Source organism: Brienomyrus brachyistius, chromosome 9 (genome assembly GCF_023856365.1).
Source record: "Brienomyrus brachyistius isolate T26 chromosome 9, BBRACH_0.4, whole genome shotgun sequence".
In the NCBI taxonomy this organism is placed as follows: Eukaryota; Metazoa; Chordata; class Actinopteri; order Osteoglossiformes; family Mormyridae; genus Brienomyrus; species Brienomyrus brachyistius.
In genome coordinates, this window is record NC_064541.1 from 7,620,424 (window position 1) to 7,640,619 (window position 20,196).

At 42.4% G+C, this 20,196-nt stretch overlaps 1 protein-coding gene across 1 annotated transcript in view; it reads right to left on the reverse strand.

Annotated features, from left to right (window-relative positions):
* Positions 1-20,196, reverse strand: part of cobl (cordon-bleu WH2 repeat protein) — a 67,793-nt gene that overhangs the window by 41,547 nt on the left and 6,050 nt on the right. Inside the window, 2 exon segments of the mRNA XM_049026025.1 lie at positions 436-646; positions 4,622-4,822. Of these exon segments, the coding sequence (XP_048881982.1) occupies positions 436-646; positions 4,622-4,822 (412 nt within the window).

Sequence of the window (20,196 nt, forward strand, 5' to 3'; positions counted from 1 at the left end):
ACGATGGGAGGTAGCAACAGTCTCCGGTTACCTTCTCTAAAAAGTCGCTGCTGGTTAGTGAATCGCTAAATTGCTCCTAAAGGTTAAATCATTCCAAGAGTAACTTGACAGTTGCGCCACGAGTCAATGCAGAAGCTGATTAATGTGAACAGATTAATTAATGTTGCATCCACAACACCTATCAAGCCTGAATAAATATCAAAATGTAAAACTAAAACAAAATTTGCAGAATGTCCCATGTTCTTCAACAAGAAAATACAAACCGCTAATATAATCTACTGGTTATTTTTAATAGACACTAATTCAATGCCTGTGCATCTTAAATCTGCAGAGAGACTCGAACTGATGCAGTTATAAAAAGCGAAAGTTTGGTTTCGGGGTCACCAGAAAGCTGCCGTCATTGAAAGCCAGCTGCTCTCAGGGACCAGAACTCACCTCCGGCACTCGGGGTAGGGGCTTCCGGATCACTCTGCCTTCCGGAACCTTCTCTTTGATAAGAACGTAGCGCACATCCAGCATGCCGAGCAGTGCATTGGGCTTGAAGGGAACGGGCTGACCCGCGGGGGAAAGCAACTCCAGGGTGTGGTGGGCCGGATTCAGGTGGTACCGGCCACACAGGTCCACCAGCAGGTCCATAAGTGCTTTGCTGGGGAGAAAGTGGGAGGGTTAGCACTCATTAGCGGCGGAGAGCCGGGGACTGGGGGAGGTTGGGGGGGCATATAGGGTTACCGAGGCGGCTCCAATGGGAAGACCTGTAATTACTGCGGCTGACGAACCAACACAGAAGACCGCTCGGATTACCGAGTTACATAATCCTGTGGGACATCCTAAATGACGGCCAAATTCTAACAGTTTGACCTCAGTGACATGCTGCACTTCTGGAAAAATCAAAGTATGCTAATCTTGGGGCAGTGAAATGGTCTGTAAGACATAGAGCGGGGAAAGATGAAGTATCCGGTAATCTGGGAGGACCACACTTGCAGGACAAACGTCACAGTGCTGTGTGCAAAGTTGTGCATTTTCCACTGATGGGTACGAGGTTTCAGTTACAATAAACTATAGATGCATTTCAGGAACACACAGCCAGTGAAGTAATGGCTAATGACGGGCGTCAGACCGGGAGGAAACCTAAGGAGGCCGAACTTGTCAGAGCAAAGCCAAACCGAGATCAGAAAATTCGACACAAGTGCCCAGGAAGCCTGCAAAAGATTCATCCTACAGAGTGGTGCTCAACTCACCAGGCAACAGCTGGTGTGTTGAAATACCCCCCGGTGGACTGCTTGATATTTATAGGTGTTTGTAAAGAAGCTTGGATTTTCCACAGTATTATTCACCGAAAAGGCATCTCATGTGCACCCGCTGGGGCCTGCTGGCCTGGCGGGCGGCACCCTGGCCACCTTAGCCGGGCTCTGTGTGTGACGTTTACATGATCTCCCTGAGTTTCTGCATTTTCCTACCACCATCTATAAGCATGCAGTACAGGGTGGAGACTGTAAATCACCCCTAGAGTCTACACCCATCTGGGGAACACCCAACGATGTAACCCTACTGTCACCTTTAAGGTGTCTCGTGCCACATGCATCCCAAGACAGGTGCCAAGCTTCTCATGACCCCAGAAAATGAAATGATGCATCAAAAACTGTAAGCATTCCAGTAAGTACCGGTATTTCATAAACCGCTGTAAAACACAAAGACTGATGTGGACACACTAGACGGTACTAATCTCTGCAGTAGATGTTCCCGAGTTCCGGTGGCTTTTTCTCAAACTATGGTTCCTTATCACCCTCTGCATCTGAGAGAGACAATGGGATACACATACAGCTAATATATAGAATAGCTATTTATTCATCAGCTGGGGGAAATTCAGCAGTTTTCAGTTAAATAATCTCATGCTCCATAACAGACAGCGGTGAGAGGAGGTTTTGTGGCTTAGAGCACAGGGCCAGTCAGCATCCAGCCTCCCCACAGAAGCTGGGCTTAACGGCCTTGCTCAAGGGTCATAAGATGATATAAGGGTACTGGAATCACTGTACTGGCCAAGGGATTCGAACCCATGACCTTCCGGGCACAGATCTTTGAGGAAAAGGTTACACACAGCCACCACGTGTGCCACTAACTCAAGGATGTTGCCTAGGAAATACAGTGTAGCCGAGCAGTAATGGAGAATGTTAATAGGGCGGGATTCAATGCCAGGGTTAAAGCCATGCATTCAGCATTTGTACGTATCATTTTATTATTTTATAATGCCTTCAGAAAGTACTCACTTATCTTCCAAAGGGAAGGATTCCACCCTCTCAGATCCACCCCATTTGCATTTCTGCTTCACACATTTATCTTTATGAATTATTGTTCTCTGTACTAAAGCTTGTTAGTTGGGGAGGAATGTTAAGGTCTTCCGAGAAAGTTTAGACCTTGTGCTCAGGGTTACTGTGCTTCTGGAAAATGCATGTCTGATTGCTGCTCTTGCTGACAGAAACAGGTTCTCCTATAAATCCAGGCCAGCACCTTCAGATTTATATTTTTATCACAATAATTTGAAATTATCAAGAGTTATACTTTGGGAAATGATCCGTCAAAATCCAGGGGATTTAGAGGGGGAGCCGTTTCCCCAAACAAGAGATCACAAGAGAGTGCAACAGCAGAAATGCATGCCCAGGAGTGAGGCGTGATGTAGTGATACAGCTGGAATTGGGGTCAGAACCTGCTTCCTGTCCACCCTCCTCGGATACATGGAAAGGATTAGGGCTTCTCCACGTTCAAAGTGCAGGGGTTCTTATGACGACAGAGAAATACAAATGTTAAATTTTAAATAGACTTACAACCTGACTGTTTTGTTTACATCTGTCATCCATTGAGTTAAACAAAGGGGCCATCGGAAGGATTTTTAACGAGCTGATTGCAGCATCAACATGTAAAATCAGGAGTTGACGACAGGCTCCAAGGCCTTCGGAGCCTAATCAGAGAAAACAATCTAAACGAAAAGGAAATCTGACAAGGACAGGAAATTCTGACCAGGTTCCCATGAGGGAAACCCACAGAAAAGCAGAAAGATTGTCTTTTCTGGATTCCCGATGATTATTCTTAAAAGCTGATTTTTTTTCCCCCTTAGAAACATAGATTTAAATGCATTTATGTTTACAGACTATGAGCAACTTTCAGACTGTTCAGCTAATTCCTAACTAGACCTAACAGTTCCACACACTATAACCATCATTAAAATGTAACCAGAGCACAAGGAGAAAATTTGAGAAGATCTACAGTATGGGAAGATCTATAGTTATTAATTTAGTTATAGTATAGTTATAGTAATTTATTTTCTATACAGCTGGAAACAGCACAGCTTACCTTACATTCTGCATAAAGGAATAAACTCACTGCTGTTTTAATAAGGCTTTTTTTTCAGGCCAATTACATGCGAAATGTACTCGTATTTCTGCACATGAACTAATGAAAAGGTCAAGAACAGTCTGGTCAAGAACAAAAGGTTATCAATGAGCTTTCTGGACTGTGGATGAATGTTACCGCAGACACGTTCCCAAATGAATCGGCTTGTTTTGATCGTCGGCGAATGAACGGACCAGCATTGAATTGGCCAAACATGGGCGTGTGCGGAAAATCGAGTCGGACATCCGGCTGCATTGATTAAAACCCTCCGACGCAGCTAGAATTTAGAAGGACATCAGCAAAAAGCCAGTCACAAACCCATCACTATTACTGCACATTGCTGTAATGCTTTTTTTCATGATGAGATCTTATCGGGTCATTGCTGAACTGAGGCTTATCAAATTGTTATGTGCTTATCGGTATCTTTTTCGTATCACATCCACGTGTCTAGATTTGTTTCATAAATCAGGACACACACAGACACCCCTGCAGAAGGGAGCAGCTTCTGATAGCTATAAGGTCTACCAGCAGCCCCATCACCCAGCACCAGCAGCTGTGTAATCAGTCATTACCCTGATATTAACGGCACACTTTGCTGTCACCCTGCCATATATCCAACCGTCACCGGACACACCATTAACGTGAATGTAATCTGGACATTGCCTATGGGTGGGGGTGCAATGGAAACAGCATCTACTGGCATTGCTCTTCTGACGTCTTCTTGGATCCAGTGAGAGCAATGGAACCTCGACACCTGAAGCTGTGCTCCAGGTCACAGACAATGGCCATATAGGTCAATATCTGTGAATAGCTGTGCTCAGAAAACATAGAGGAAAAATAAAACCTACATCTGCAGGATATCACACCACGATGTGCACAGCAGGCCTTTAGGTGACGACCGTAAACATTTGTTAGTAATCTGTATAAATTCAGCGTAAATTGTATGTTTAATAAATGTGTCATATTTTAAACTGCAAAAACCACAATATTTCCACTTTCAAAAGATATTGTGGTTGCTGAGCTGTCCCTTTCTTCATCGCGGCATCAGTGTTTATCGCTTCTATGATTTACTGAAACAGTCGTATATAGCATGCTCCGCTAACCAAGTTCATTAACCATATAAATGTTTATGCCCTGGTGATTGATGCACTAGTACCATATAATTATGATTATATCGCGATGTTATACCATGCGTCCCTAGAACACGCCAATCGAGTCACCCATGTCTGACATGTACCTGCCGTCCACAGTCCCATCAGTCTGGAAACCTCCAGGAAGGCTGATGCGAAAGTCCACCATGGGATAGACCATGTTCTCCTTCGTGCCCCCACCCTGTCCGCCCCCATCCGGTACGACGTTACGGGGGGTGGAGAAAATTTTGCGGGGGGCAGGCTGGGGAGGCCCTGGCGGAGGGGGGGCTCTGGCTTTCATCCTTCTGCTAGAAAAGTAACAGAGAACATTAGCATGTAGAAGGAATGTGGAGTAGAACTGGGGACACATTTAGATCAAAGAGATTCCATCCATCCATCCATACATCCATCCATCCATCCATCTTCAGCCTAGGCAGGGGGCACAACAGACACTTTATTAAACATGAAAAAATTAAACTAAGACAGTAACACAAATTAATGAAACATGCTCAATTTGACTGAAACAGATTAATTAGACGTTTTACCCATTTATATAGTTACATTTTGCAATATGTTGATACTTTTCATACAGACCAGAAGTATAACCTTTTCACACTTCAATAACCCAAAAATTCAACTTACAAATACCTTTGGCATTTCAAAAACACCACCTCTTTAAAAATAGATGGATGTGTTACAGTGGTTAACTTCTTAGCATAATGGAACTGCTACAATATACTCGGAACTACGGAACCTGCGTTATATACTGTACAATCAATGCTACACATATACTGCATATATAATTAGGTGGAATAATGATTCCAGTAGTAATCTGAGATAATCCCATCGGCTGGGTGAGGCACAGAGTAACAGACAACAACCTGCACATTGCGTTGTTTTCTGGTTGGTTGTTAAAATCACGTTTGTGTGTAATGTCTGAAAAATCCTGCGACGGAAACCACCGTGTTTCCGCGGGGAACACAGACCGCTGCAGCGCTGAGCTTCAACTCAGCCCTGGACATAAATTCACCATCGAATTCTTTTCTACTCTTAAAAACCTCTAATTTAAGTTCTTCAAACGTTAAACCCAAATAATGATGAAAAGAGTAAGGCTGTGGCTTTCAACGACGTCTATACGACTATAATTCTGTGCATGCTTGCGTAACCCATGTTGAACTTTGACTTTAGAGAATGAGACTAACCTTTATCGTATGAACCTCAGTTAATGACGATGGGTTTCTATACGTATTTAATCAGAGATAACATAAGATAACAGACAGTATAAAAATGAAGATGGCAAATTCAGCAACTCCCGAATGTAACACTCAAATTACAGCAGCAGTACTAAACTCAGTTACTCACCCAAAATATTTGCAAAAATAAGCTACGAAATATTTTACAAGACACACACCAAAAAGTAAAATAAAAACAAATGAGTTGGGAGTAATTATTAGAAATTTCTGTTTCTCTATCAGTCACTTAACTTTTTCGTGAATCCAGCAGATTCACTGTTACAAATGTGGTTTAACAAACACTTAATACGGAAAAATGACTTAAGTTATCGAAAGATAGATAAAACATAAAGAAAAGCTTGATGCCCTGCACGACCTGGGATCGGACCCAGCCGCCCCCCCCATCCCCGACCCCCCCCAGGATCATACATAAAGAGGTTACCATTTATAGCTTCTGCAGCAATAACTGACCAAAGGATGCCACCAAGTAAAGCACTGAGACTCACCCGACAACAGTACGGTCTTAAAGAAGTGTTCAAACCCACTGCAGGAGGATTCAAGCAACTCATAGATCAAAAGGTCAACCTACTGTACACTGGACACATCAGACGAGGGCTTTTTTGTGCAGCTTCTCGGTGGAAAGTATGAGTCTTCAAAGCCTTTGGACCTCAGCCTTCCTTAGTTAATCATTGATAACAGATCCCAGAGCTGTCAACATCGCTACGTGATCATGTCACAGATTCCTGTGCATGTTATGCAACCAGCCGAACACTTTCCACGTCTTGCGGACAGAACTGGCACATGTTGATAAAGTCAATGACGCTCAGTCTCCTGAAGGGGTCGCTAGAGAGGCTGGCTACAGCTGATGTTTCTTGAGGAGCTACAGAGGCAGAGTACATAGAGGCATGATTTAAAGTGCGGCATTTTCTCTGACCCATGGAACAGCCGGCAGGCTCACCTCAGACAAAGCAGCCCTTTGGGTAGAACCAGTAACTCTATGACTGAAGGAAACTGTTTGAATCTTGGCAGCAGAGAACACAGATAAAGATCTCTGGGGGTGCTACCAATGGACCCCCCTCTTCCACAGGGAGGACACCTTGAATTTAATACGCTGTTTGGGCCCGGCTGCACTAGGAACTAAGGTTTGCGTTTTGCTTGTAATTCCTGTAGTGCATAATGTGTACATCAAATAATCAAAAAAAAGAATGTTTACAACTAAATCATACATTAAGAAAATAACGTTTACAGCCAAAGTGTGTAGAAGGATTATGATTCATTTATTTACGTTACATTTAATATAACGTAACATATAACGTAAAAGTGCTTGAGCTAAATTGACTATGGTTTGTAGCCGAAGGGGGATATCAAATTTAAGCAAACGGGCAGATCCCTCAGTGCTACTGCAATTAATGAAAAGGTTCTTTCTAGAAGTCTCCCAAACTCCTTTCCTGCCAACTTATTGTTTTTTTTCCTCCAATGCCTTATTTAGATGTCTAAGTTTGATACCATATGGAGACAGATACAAGATATATGATTACAGAACATCTATAGTACCTGCTGATGTGTCTTCATGAAAATTTGACAACAGATATAGTGAGTGTAGCGTTAAAGGACAATTGATTGGGACGCCTGTGTAAATGGACATAAGGAACAGGATGAATGGAAAGACCATTACAGGTGCAGTTAACGAGCTCCCCATGCTACCTGCTCCGCCGATTACATCCCGTCTTGTGTGTCCTCACAACTCTCACCGTTTAGACCCGTCACAGGCGATAATGGCCAGAGTAAGAGATTAGCCACTGTAGGGCCCTGTCCACATTCTATGACCCAAATAAGTCTCTGTCCCCTGCAGTTAATCAGTGACAATTAATCAAACCATGTTTACGGGACTGTGGACAGGGAACCCTGAAAACAAAGGCACCTCTTTCTTGTAGAATATTCACAGCACTGACAAGTACCAAAGACTTGAATGAATAAACACGTTCACAATCCTTTTCTTTTGACATTTAACTTTTTTTTTGCAGTACAAATATGTAGGGCTGTCAGCATCAATTACATTAATAATCGAGTAACACAGATTAATTTGACGACTGAATGATCATTATAGATGTATATAAACATATTTTAGAGGAAATGGTGTAAACCCACACACACACAGAACTACCCACTGCGCCCTCAGTACATAGACATGCAACTGTCACACTGCAAGGACCACCATAGTCAGTTAGGTTGAGACCATCAATGAGCTATGCTAAGACATATGAAAACAAAAACGCTGTCATATGAAACAAAACTTAGGAAGTTTTGCAATTTTAATGACGATCCCTTTTCAATATTATCCTGTATATGTTTTTAAAAAAATCTAAAGTTGGGGTCATTGCTTTTGCACGAACCCTGTATGCTCTGTCTCAGCCAGTCATAGTCATTTTCGTCCTGGCTGTTGGACTCACTCATAGATTGTAATGTGTATTTGTGAGAAGATTAACAAACATGATTGAGGAGGAGAAAAACAAATGAGAACTGGTTAGGAAAAGCCATACCTGCACCTGCAGTTCAGAGCAGGTAACCCATCTGAAGCTAAGTATGATTGACCCTGGCCAGCACTAGGATGGGAGACCAACTAGGACTGCTGCTGTCTTTCACATGAGATGTTAAAACGGAGGTTCCGATGCTCTGAGGTCATAAAAGATCCTTTGAAAGAGTAGGGGTGGTGCCCTGATGTCCTGGTAAAACTGTGGCGCTTTCAAATCTGGCCTCTTAATCATCCCCTATATCTAACCGGTAAATTCTCTCCTGCCCCTTTACCACCTTAGCTACCGGGGAGGGGAGGGTCTTCCAATGTTCGGAAATATTTCTTTGTTTCCATAGACACAATACTGAGTAAAAACATGTCATTTGTCAGCATTGATTTGTTTCTGTTGGGACAACTTGCAGCAACAACACCAACTTCTACCAACAATTCTACCAAGTTCTACCAACAATACGTTGTATCTCAATAAGACACTGCCAAATCAAAAACCTCAATCGAATAGAATAGAAGCTTTACTGTCATTGTATTAAATACACAACAAAACTAGGAGTGCTGCTCCTGTTCAGTGCAATAAAAGAAAAGAGAAAGATAAAAAAGGCAATAAAAACGCTACAAAACCACAATCCTACAAATAAGTATATGTGAAAACAGCCAGCCGCAAGAGGCAGGTGGTAAATATGAATACTATGGATGAATAAGATAAATAAAAAGGATGTGCCCTTGTTTTTTGATAACTAAAGGCTGATATTGCAAACATATATAATTATTTGTTGTGATGTTATAGCCCATTAACCCCGTATGAGGAATTAATTTCACTTGCCTTATCGTACCAAAACTACAGCCTAAAGTGACGCCTAAATTTGTCTGATAATAAGCACTATCTAGTATTCACGAGACATGAATCTAAGTAAGCACGGAGTTTTCTTTTAAATGCTTTTTTTTCCAGGTTAAGTAATCCATGGCTAGTTTCTACTTTAGGTAAGAATTTACCTGGTCTGTCGTCTGCTGTTAATTCTAAGCAAAAGCCTCAGGTTATACGACAGGACTGGTAATTGCAGCGGGCTGGACATGCCACTGACGTTCAGGCTGAAATCACTGTTGTTTTGTATTAGGTTACCGGTAAGGCTTCTTAAAAATACACTCGGCTCAAGCCTCAGAAAATCGGGCCCTCTTGTTTGTGCACCTCTGCTGAAAATTGAGTGCACTTCATCATCCACTCTGTCAAATGATCACTGTGCATTAGGGCCTGCAGCAGAGCTGTTGATGCATGCATTTGCATGCAGTTTCTATAAAGCCTTCATTGTTTAAAAGACACTGTACTAGAGCTCGCGCTCTTTCTACCATGTTTAGACTTCTGACACCCCAGTGACAACCCCCCTCATCGCACGCCTTGTAGTGGGAGACCCAACTAAGTTGACCAAAGCAGCGCCTATCTCTGATTTCACGTTCATTGTGTATATACTGCATCACACTTTTCATTCAATATCATCTTAGCTTATAGCGTACGAACAGCAGTTCTTCAAAATATAAATTATAAAGACATTCTGTGTAAAGATAGAAATTGTTCATCATATAAATGTCAAGGATAATAATAAAAAAAACTTTTTAGGCAGTTGTCATTGTTTACTCAATCTGTTCACCAACGGCGATTCCATTAGCTTTCATTCCATACTGTATACATCAACTTTCATTCCATATATATCAGCTTTCACATATTCCGGGTTTCATTACATGTATATCGGCATTCATTCCATATATATATATATATATATATATATATATATATATATACACACACACACACACACACACACACACACAATGAAAGCTGATATATATATATATATAAAAGGAATAATTGACGACGGGCCGTTGAATTATTAGAAAACAATGCACACCGGAGGTGGTGATGCGGCCACAACGCGAAGCGAATTATTTTTCTAATTCAACGGTCCGGAGTCAATTATTCCGCTTATACTACGGTTGCCACACCTCAAGACATCGATCAGATGATATATTTCAAGGGATTCGTCCGGTTTTTCTACTTAAATCGCTATTGTGAGTAGGATTATTTCTTCCGCACCTCATCCAACGACTCTTTTGCTAGTTCCAAAACGTCGTTTTAAAGCTGGCAATGGAGGCTTGAGCCGTTAATAGCAGACTAATGCAGTTAATAATGAAGTTATTAGAAATAGAGCGAGAGAGACAGAGACACAGAGAAAGAGAAACAGAGAGAGAGAGCTTGTATGAATTAGGCTACCTCTGTGTGTCCCTCAACAGTGTTCTGAAGCACCGTCTCTAAACTGTAAGTCTGCTTTAAGATGCAGCGCTGTTATTACCTCGCTAGTGAGAAATGTCATGTGTAGCCTTTAAGTTGGTACACTAGGCTAACTAATACTGCTGCAGCCCAGTTGTTGAAAGTTTCATATTCAACGTAAATATTAAAATTTACTTTCGGAAAATCGTCTGTCATGTTGTTCTTGTTACTTTTGTGTGCTGTATAGGTACTGGTACGTTTCCCTGAAAATAATTGCACACCTGAGAACGTTCGTCAGCCAATCAGATTCAAGCATTCAACGGTTACACTAGTGTATGTGTGTGTGTGTGTTTATATATATATATATATATATATATATATATATATATATATATATATATATATATATATATATATAAATTCTATATAGAAGTTTCATTCTATATATATCGGCATTTCATTCCATATATATCAGAGATGATTAAATATTTCCTGTCTGGCATGCCATAAAATAAATATATTTATGGTTATGTACTGTATTAAGTAAGATGATATGGTTAAGTGACAGAGCTAACCATTTTTTCAACAATTATTTTGAGATACAGCAGTCATATAAAGTAAATCAAGCAAAATAGTTTAAATCAGATTAATGATGAAGAGGCTATAGGCTACTCCCAGAGGCTAAAGGGCACATAACTATGGCTAAGCTCGCATTATTGGCTGAGTCCGTCAAACCGGAAAGTTTTCTTAGTCTTTTAAGATGTAGCTGCAGTACAGTCATGCTGTTGTGATATTAAAGTTCTGCTTTGCGCTACTTACAGTACAGATGACTGCATTTTTATGCAATTTTACTGCGAAGTGCTTCCACATAACTGAGGCTTTCACACCATATGTGGACCTTCTTCCGTTTTGCACCGACTTGCTTCCACCATATTGCCAAGTCATTGAGAAGGGCAATTGTAATCAACGTTTTTTTTTTTTAAACAGAGTAATCAAGTTAAATAGAGTAATCATTATGGTGTATGCATGTTATAATATCACTTTCAACATTTATAGTGCCGGGACTTGGGAACACCCTGCTTTAAAGCACAATGACTTGGAAGTTATCCAACATCTACGACATCATCAATAACTACATCAATAACAATGTGTTTTTCTCACAGACACAAAGGGACACTGAGTCCTTCTGGAATTTGGATGCTGCCCGACTGGTTTGGACTTAATCATTATGATGAGAGGGGGCTTTATTCATCACATAATGTCAGTAACTTTACAAATGTTTAACAAAGGTGGTTACAAGCACACTATCTCAATAAGACACTGGCCAATCAAAAACCTGAATAGAATAGAAGAGAACAGAATATAATAGAAGCTTTATTGCCATTGAACTAAATTCACAATGGAACTAGGACTGCTTCTCCTGTTCAGTGCAATAAAAGAAAAGAGAAAGAGATAAAAAAAAAAGGCAATAAGAAAAGTTACAAAAAAAACACATAATAAATACTTCTATGTATATGCATGTGTGAAAACAGCCAACCATAAGAGGCAGGTACTGTAGTAACTATAAAAACATTGGATGAAAAAGATAAATAAAAGGTGTATTGTGCTTCTTAAACGGTGATATTACACACACATTTATTTTTTTGTTGTAGTTTAGTGATCTTATGGCCCATGGGAAGATACTGTCCTTGAGTCTGGAGGTGCATGTTTTGATGGACCTGTAGCGTCGACCAGAGGCCAGCTGGTGTGTAGGATGGGCAGAGCCTCTGAGTATGTTTTGGGCTCTGGGGAGGTAGCAGGAGCTGCCGATGGCTTCCAGAGAGGGATGGCAGAGAGGGATTATTGAATGAATTAATGAGGATCATAGCAGCAGCCCAGCCTGTGTTGAGCTGTACGTGACTTTTTAAATCTTAACTTTAACCAGTGGTTTTAAAAAGTAGCCAGTGGTTTTAAAAGTATTAAAAGTATAATCACCATAAACAGGAACATTCACACCTACAGTTTTCAGTAACTGTTTTCAGTTATTTATTTAGCAGCTGACATACATGTAGGGCTATGTGATATGAGCAAAATCTTATATCCTGATGCAAAAATCCGCAAATAAAAAGGAGCGAGGTCACAAATGTAACGCGATAGACAGGACGAGATCCAAAGTGCAAAACCCTTTTCACATGTACAAATCACTGTCTATTTCTGTGGTTATGATTTTATACAACAAAAATTTTAAATACATATCCGTGGAAAGTTAAATATTTGTGGATCATGATACATACACTATATTGGCAAAAGTTTTGGGATACTTGCCTTTACATACACATGAATTTTAATGATATCACATTCTTAATGTATAGGCTTTAATATGGAGTTAGCCCATCCTTTGGAGTTATAACAGCCTCGACGCTTCTGGGAAAGCTGTCCACAGTCTCCACTCTAATTCATTCCAAAGGTGTTCTATCGGGTTGAGGTCAGGGCTCTATGCGGGCCAGTTAAGTTCCTCCACACCAGACTCGCTCATCCATGTCCTTATGGACCTTATTTGGTGCACTGGTGCACAGCCAAGCTGGAACAGGAAGAGGCCATCCCCAAACTGTTCTCAGAAAGTTGGGAGCATGAAATTGTCCAAAATGTTCCTTTCGCTAGAACTATGCGGCCAAGCCCAACCCCTGAAAAACAACCCCACACCATAATCCCCCCTCCACCAAACTTTAAACTTGGTACAGTGGAGTCAGGCAAGTACTGTTCTCCTGGCAACCAGCAAACCCAGGCTCGTCCATAGGACTGCCAGGCAGATTCTTCACTCCAGAGAACACGTCTCCACTGCTCAGTCCAGTGGCCATGTGCTTTACTCCACTGCATCAGACACTTTGCATTGCACTTGGTGATGTAAGGCTTGGATGCAGCTGCTCGGCCATGGAAACCCATTCCATGAAGTTCTCTACGCACTGTTATTGAGCTAATCTGAAGGCCACCTGAAGTTTGGAGGTCTGTAGCTACCGACTCTGCAGACAGTTGGCGACTTCTGCACACTGTGCACCTCAGCATGTGTTGTCCCCGCTCTGTGATTTTACGTGGCCTACCACTTTGTGACTGAGTTGCTGTTGTTCTCAATTGCTTCCACTTTGTTATAATACAACTAACAGCTGACCGTGGAACATTTAGTAGTGAGGAAATTTCACGAATGGACTTATTGCACAGGTGGCATCCTATCACGGTAGCACGCTTGAATTCACTGAGCTCTTGAGAGAGACCCATTGTTTTGCAATATGTTTATAAACCAGTCTGCATGTCTAGGTGCTTGATTGTGTATACCTGTGGCTATGGAAGTGCTTGGAACACCTGATTTCAATGATTTGGAGGGGTGTCCCAATACTTTTGGCAATATAGTGTATTTGTAGATTGTCTTCTGTGGGTTACAAATAATAAAGTCCAATAAAAACTTCGATACAAGTGCCACATCCCATGTGGTGGCATGCAATTAAGTAAGGAATAATTGACGACGGGCCGTTGAATTATTAGAAAATAATGCACACCCGAGGTGGTAACCTCGGGTGTGCATTATTTTCTAATAATTCAACGGTCCGGAGTCAATTATTCCGCTTATACTACGGTTGCCACACCTCAAGACATCGATCAGATGATATATTTCAAGGGATTCGTCCGGTTTTTCTACTTAAATCGCTATTTTGAGTAGGATTATTTCTTCCGCATCTCATCCAACGACACTTTTGCTAGTTCCAAGACGTCATTTTAAAGCTGGCAATGGAGGCTTGAGCCGTTGATAGCAGACTAATGCAGTTAATAATGAAGTTATTAGAAAGAGAACGAGAGAGACAGAGACACAGAGAAAGAGAAACAGAGAAAGAGAGAGAGCTTGTATGAATTAGGCTACCTCTGTGTGTCCCTCAACAGTGTTCTGAAGCACCGTCTCTAAACTGTAAGTCTGCTTTAAGATGCAGCGCTGTTATTACCTCGCTAGTGAGGAATGTCATGTGTAGCCTTTAAGTTGGTACACTAGGCTAACTAATACTGCTGCAGCCCAGTTGTTGAAAATTTCATATTCACCGTAAATATTAAAATTTACTTTCGGAAAATCGTCTGTCATGTTGTTGTTTTTGTTAGTCCTGTGTGCTGTATAGGTACTGTATGCTAATTTCCGTTATTACAGTTAACTATGCAAAGTGATATGGAACTGTAATGCGGTCAAGAGAGCTACCTGGAACTACGTTCGCTGTGCGTTTATCTGAAAATAATTGCACACCTCAGAACGTTCGTCAGCCAATCAGATTAAAGCATTCAACGGTCCCGTAGTATAATATAATATAATCTTTGTTATTGACTTGCAGCTGCTATATTCCCAGTAAAGCTACCAGTTAAAAGTTAGCATATCGGTGACACTACTGCAAGTCTCTGCATAATCAAAGAGAAATTAAAATGGCGTTAAACCTGCGAATAAAGGGTATGACTGTTTGACCAGATCTTGTCATGAATTTCCGGAAAAAGCTCCTGGAAATGTCCCGGAAAACGATTCCTTAAAAAGAGTGGGAACCCTGAAAGTTAGTGCACCTCACCGTGTGCTGCAAATAAACAAAGGGCCCTTTCTCTCATTTAAAGTTCAGTACATCTCTCAAGTTTCAATGACTTCTTTGGGTTCCATTGCCCCTGGGCCATTAAAATGAATTAATGAAACTGAGCGCTCAAATGAGATGAGGCACTCGGAACGTGTGGTGAATCATCTGCATAATGTCAACCTTGAAGCAGCTTCATAAGCCGGGAATGCACTGGGCAATGTAGCACATGCTCAGCAGAGGGTTTGTATCCAAGGTGATTTTTGGATAAAATTCCATTGATTTTTGTGAATGCAGGATCAGCCAGTTCCTGGAGGAACTGAAGTTAAAGGACTGGCCTTTTCAGTCCCTCTACTGACTACGGGATTTGAACCTGCGACCTTCCGATCACAAACACAGCAGCCTAGCACAATGAGCAAAACACATCCCCCTTTACTCATCAATAAATAATGCTTTTGACTTAAAATTTTTTAAGCCTTACTGCTTAATAAGATTAGTTTGCGATGCTAAGTGCTAATTAGATATTTATTACGTAACAATTCAGACGTGCTATACTGGGTGTCCAGCGATGATTCACCTGGTGATGAACTGGCATGAATCAGTTCCCATATCTAAAAGGGCATAGGGCTGAATTTAACTGCTGAGCCCTTAACCCTACAAACCACCCCAGGGGTGTCGGATAAATGTCTGACCCTGTTCTTTCACCCTGAACTTCTCGCTCACCTGTGTGGGTCTTAAAGGAGAGCTAGACGGCATATGCGAAAAGCCAAAGGATTCTTGCATTCCCATACTCGTGCTTCGAGTAATGGAAAATTTCACTGCCCACTATGGAAAACTATTCCTGGTAATTTACCACCAAGAATTTAGATCTTGTTATGGGTGACAAGAACATGTCTCTACTGGTATTGTGAGAGGACTGTGTATGTCATGGGGGCGGGGGTTTGGGGTTGATTTGGTCCCCCCCAAACCAAACCTACATCCTTGTTTACTAAGAAACTTAATGCAATATTTTCTGTTGCATTCTTTGCATTGTAGCGGTTTATTTCGTTTTTTTTATTGTGTAAATGTGTGTTATGCTCCTGTAGAGTGGAATTTTCTCCAGGAATAAGTATCGTCTGCAATGTACAGTGTTTCTGAGGAGCTTCTCCTTCACCTGAACAGTTGTGTATTTCTGAACAAACAAAAACGCAAAGATCGACTCCATTGTTTTGTGGAATGCGGGAAACACACGGACGTTAGCCGAATATCTGCCAGGCCAGAAATGATTCGTCTTTTATTGTGCAGATTAAATGCTCTACTTAGGATGCACTCTCAATGAAAAACAAGTGTATTCAAACTTCGAGATCATTCCCCTGCTATTTTAAGTGCAAATAAAGACCAAGTGCTATAAAAAGGGAAAACTCCAGCCCAGTCTTGCTGTTTTCATAGCGCCGTGGTAACAGAGCCGTATCATGGAGACAAAGTACAATCCACATCACTGGAAAGCTTTATTGCAAAAATGGCATTTAGTTCCAATGTAGTTCAAAAAAAGGAAAAACTGATGAATGGAACTTTTTTGTAATTAAAAGGGCTGATTATGTGTCCTTCTCTTAGGGTGACGATACATTCTTGCTGGCTGTGAGGGGTTCCCAGTCCTGTGTGTGTGTGTGTGTGTGTGTGTGTGTGTGTGTGTGTGTGTGTGAGAGAGAGAGAGAGAGAGAGAGAGAGAGAGAGAGAGAACCAAGATGACCAGAAACCAACAATTTATGAAAAAGTGCAACATTTACTGAGTGACGCTTTTCTAAGAGCTGCCTGGATTTTCACTGCGGGAAGCGTGGCTTCCTCTCTGCCTGCGAGTGGCTGTGGATTTTTCTGTGGCAGCAGTGTGGGCCTCGGTATCCAGGGACACCCGACCCTGCACCGGCATTCTGTTTGCAGTTGCTAGGCATGCGGATTCCCAAATCAGGACGGGCCCGCCTTTCTCGGGTTACAGCGCTGGGCTGCCAGCGGGCCCCACCCTCTCCTGCGGCCGCGGAGACAGCAGCCCCGCAGGCTTCACCATTCCCACACCCCGTGGAAAAAGCACGTTTGTTCCCAGCACACGGCGCGTGGCGCATACAGAGCGGACACACACACATGTGCTGGGTAAATTATTTAGGGACCTGGTCCAAAGTGCAAATATATCCTAACAGATTATCCCTGACTTTATTGAAAGATGATTCCTTGCAGCTATTATCTTTTATGATAGCGGTTCGCGGGGGGGGGGGGGGGGTTTCAGCATGGATCACAAGGGACTGTGGCTGTTTTCCAGCCGTGCCCTTCGCCCTGCCCTGTCCTACAAGGGATGCCAACCTTTACACGCCAATGCACACACCGCGGCTGGGACACGCATGACCCCAGCATCTCAGCTGCCCTGGCTGACCGAGTCACGTCAGACAAAAAACAAACAATCCCTCCTACAACCACAGAGGCAACAGGAGCCGCAAGTGCAAATGCTGGGATCTCAGAACGATCCGGCGGCGGCGGGTCGGGCCACAGGCGGGCCCCACCCGGCCCTTCCTCCCACCGCCAGCTCATCTTCCCCGTGATTCAGCCCCCCTGGCAAGGGCCTGCAGTCACGCGGCATGCGCTGGAACCTTCCACCCTCAAATTTAGAAGCCGACTTCATAGAAAAGGATAGAACACCAGCAGCTTAATCATGCCCCGTGTGGAAGCTGCTCACATTTCCCCAAATCTGTCCTGCTCTCCACGAGAGTCACAGACACACGTGCACATGATGCACATGCAGGACGAAGCAAGTTTTGGAGTCCAAGCGCCGGGTCAGCTAGCATCCGGCGCATCAGGAGCTCAAAGCCTACTATACGGGATTCGAACCTATGAACTTCTGGACACGTGCCCTGACACCTCCAAATGATCTGGAGCATTTTCGTTTAGCCCCATTTCGTTTTACTGTGTTCCATTTCTGCAAAAAAGCTGCCATATCCTATTACAATATTATCATTAATATTGATATTGCAGTATTAGAATTAAGCAATAATTTTACAGTAATGGAACTACTAGCATTTTTCTCCTCGATTTTAAGTTAACATACTTCTGTTAACTGGACTCTTCAATGGAAAATTCCAGGCTTTCAGCACAGAACTACTAAGATTTAATAAGTGACTGATTTCCACATGGCTCTGGAGGTGACCAGCTGCAGTCATTAATGAAACCCTAATTAGACTGAACTATACCCGACTACCCTCCAGAATGAAATTATTGAATCGTCAGCCAGCAAAAAAAGGTAGCAGTAATGGGCCTGGTTTGGCTGCCCACAGGTCATATGATCCATCTGTCCATTCATTCTCCACACCCACTTATCCAGCATCCACCGGGCCACCATATTGCCCATAATGCCATTGGCTGAAAAAAGATTAAAACAAAATTTTACAATTCATACACCCAGCTCCTAGGTCAGGGGTGGGAAATCCTATCCTGAAAGGGCTGACGGCTATGCAGGTTTTTGCTGCAACTCCCTAATTAGATTACTAATTAGGGGACTGATTGACTGAGGAGTCCTCACACCTTATGCCAGAAACCTGCACACACACGGACTCTCTGCAGATAAGGTTGCCCAGCCCTGTTCTAGGTCCCTCTTCTGAAGTTTTTAGATAAAGATTTTGTGTTTATTTTGCACAAACTGTGAACCAGATTTCGCACAACTAGCAGTCACCACAAACTCATCATGTCCTCCCTTCCTCTCTTGTGGCTCCCATCTTCCTGTAACATTCTCCTTAAACAGCCTCTGCTCTGTCTTTGATGACACTACCGACGGACTACGCCCTAATATTTGCATCACCCTCAGCTCCTGCTCTGCACCCCATCCTCCAATTCCACCAGGGGCCTTTAATTAATCTTCCTGACCTCAGGGGAAGCACTAATTACCAGAGGACTTCAGCACAGTAACAGCCTCAGGTGCACAGATCCTCCATAAGACCTAATCAGCCTCAATATGCAAGACGGACTTATCTCCGTTGCTGCAGATACATCCTTAAACCCTCGTTTTATCATTCCATCTGGGGTTTAAACCAAATTCATCTGTTGTGCATGTATGTATACAGAGCACATATACTCCAATCAGCCATAACCACCTGTCTAATATTGTATAGGTTCCTCTCGTGCCGCCAAATCAGCTCTGACTCGTCGAGACATGGATCCCACAAGACCTCTGAAGGTGTCCTGTGGTTCCTGGCACTAAGACGACGCCATGGCTCAGAATTTGTGATGAGATGCGTGAATCTTGCGTATCTGCTTTATGATACATGCTGGAGACCCTAATTAGGGGATCTGAGGATGGAATGTATTGTAATATCATTATGATTATTGTAATTATTTCCTACACCCTCCCATTTACACTTCATTTCCCTTGGGGCCGTTTCCCTGTGGCTGCGGCCGAACCTGCTGCTGTTTTGTTGTTGGTGGTTGTTGCCGTTGTTTTCACTGATGTTTTTGCTGTCGGTGTTATTTCCTCGCTTTTTAGTTAGGGGAAGAAGCTGCCTGCTGTTGAACTGGGCCGACATAGAGGTCCAACCCTGAAATGCTGGAAAATCTAAATCTGGAGCTTGCTCGCTCTCTCTCTCTCTCTCTCTCTTTGTTTTTTGTTAGTAACTATGGGCTTTGCCAAACTGCCGGGCAGCTCAGAGATAAGGTTCAAGTCCTTTTGAAAGATTAACTGCCCCCCTGTTTGCCATGAAGCGATGTCTTTCAGCTTCAGGAATTTTCTCCATGTAGTTACAAAACCACGTTAAGATAGGCGCAAAAAAAAAGGAGGAGAATCGCTTCTTTTGCAAAAAAAAAAAAAAAAACAACAAAAAAATGCATTGGAAGTTGTTGATGCAGGATGTGTCCATAATTTGTAGTACTGTCACAGTAGTAAAGCTATGAAGCTCTGATGTGAGGTACAGCCCACATGAACTCCTAGAGGTTCAGCTACCATCAGCTTTATGTACAGATATTATCTAGGACCCCCTTAAAGATATGAACAGCTTAATACCAAAACTGAGAAAACTAAAACATTATATTCATGTAGCAGACTCTTTTATAACAGGGTCAGACAGTCCCTACAGCTCTCATGGTCAAG